The following is a 367-nucleotide window of genomic DNA, read 5'->3' on the forward strand; positions in this document are numbered from 1 at the left end:
ACTCTTATCTCCTTAATCCCTACATTCTTATTGTTGAGCATTCCTGAGTGTGTGTTTGGTTGTTTTATGGTTTGTAGAAAAAAAATTCAAAGTTTTATGAATCTAGTCAATTTTGTCTTCTATAAGTTCTTTATAGATGTTTTATTTTTATAATTTTATTTAGATGTTATGGTCACTTTAGAGTATCCTTGTGTTATACATGATGGAAAAGTTACCCAAAGTTCCCTCGCGGTCCAACTCTCCTGTCAAGAGTGGTCGCAAGGGGGACCACAAAGTACAGTTTTCTGACCAGTCTGACCTCCGACTCAGAGGTCAGAAAGTTTGTGGTAAGCCTCCTGAAGTCCCTCGGGCCCCACCATACAGCCGG

General features: G+C 39.5%; 1 protein-coding gene across 1 annotated transcript in view; it reads left to right on the forward strand.

Moving 5' to 3' along the window:
- Window positions 1–6: 6 nt before the first annotated feature.
- Window positions 7–367, forward strand: part of LOC119591552 (tubulin polyglutamylase TTLL5-like) — a gene marked incomplete in the record, with an annotated part of 18,965 nt that continues 18,604 nt past the window's right edge. The window contains 1 exon segment of the mRNA XM_037940303.1: window positions 7–367. Coding sequence (XP_037796231.1) covers window positions 200–367 — 168 coding nt within the window.

This window comes from Penaeus monodon, chromosome 28 (genome assembly GCF_015228065.2).
Source record: "Penaeus monodon isolate SGIC_2016 chromosome 28, NSTDA_Pmon_1, whole genome shotgun sequence".
In the NCBI taxonomy this organism is placed as follows: Eukaryota; Metazoa; Arthropoda; class Malacostraca; order Decapoda; family Penaeidae; genus Penaeus; species Penaeus monodon.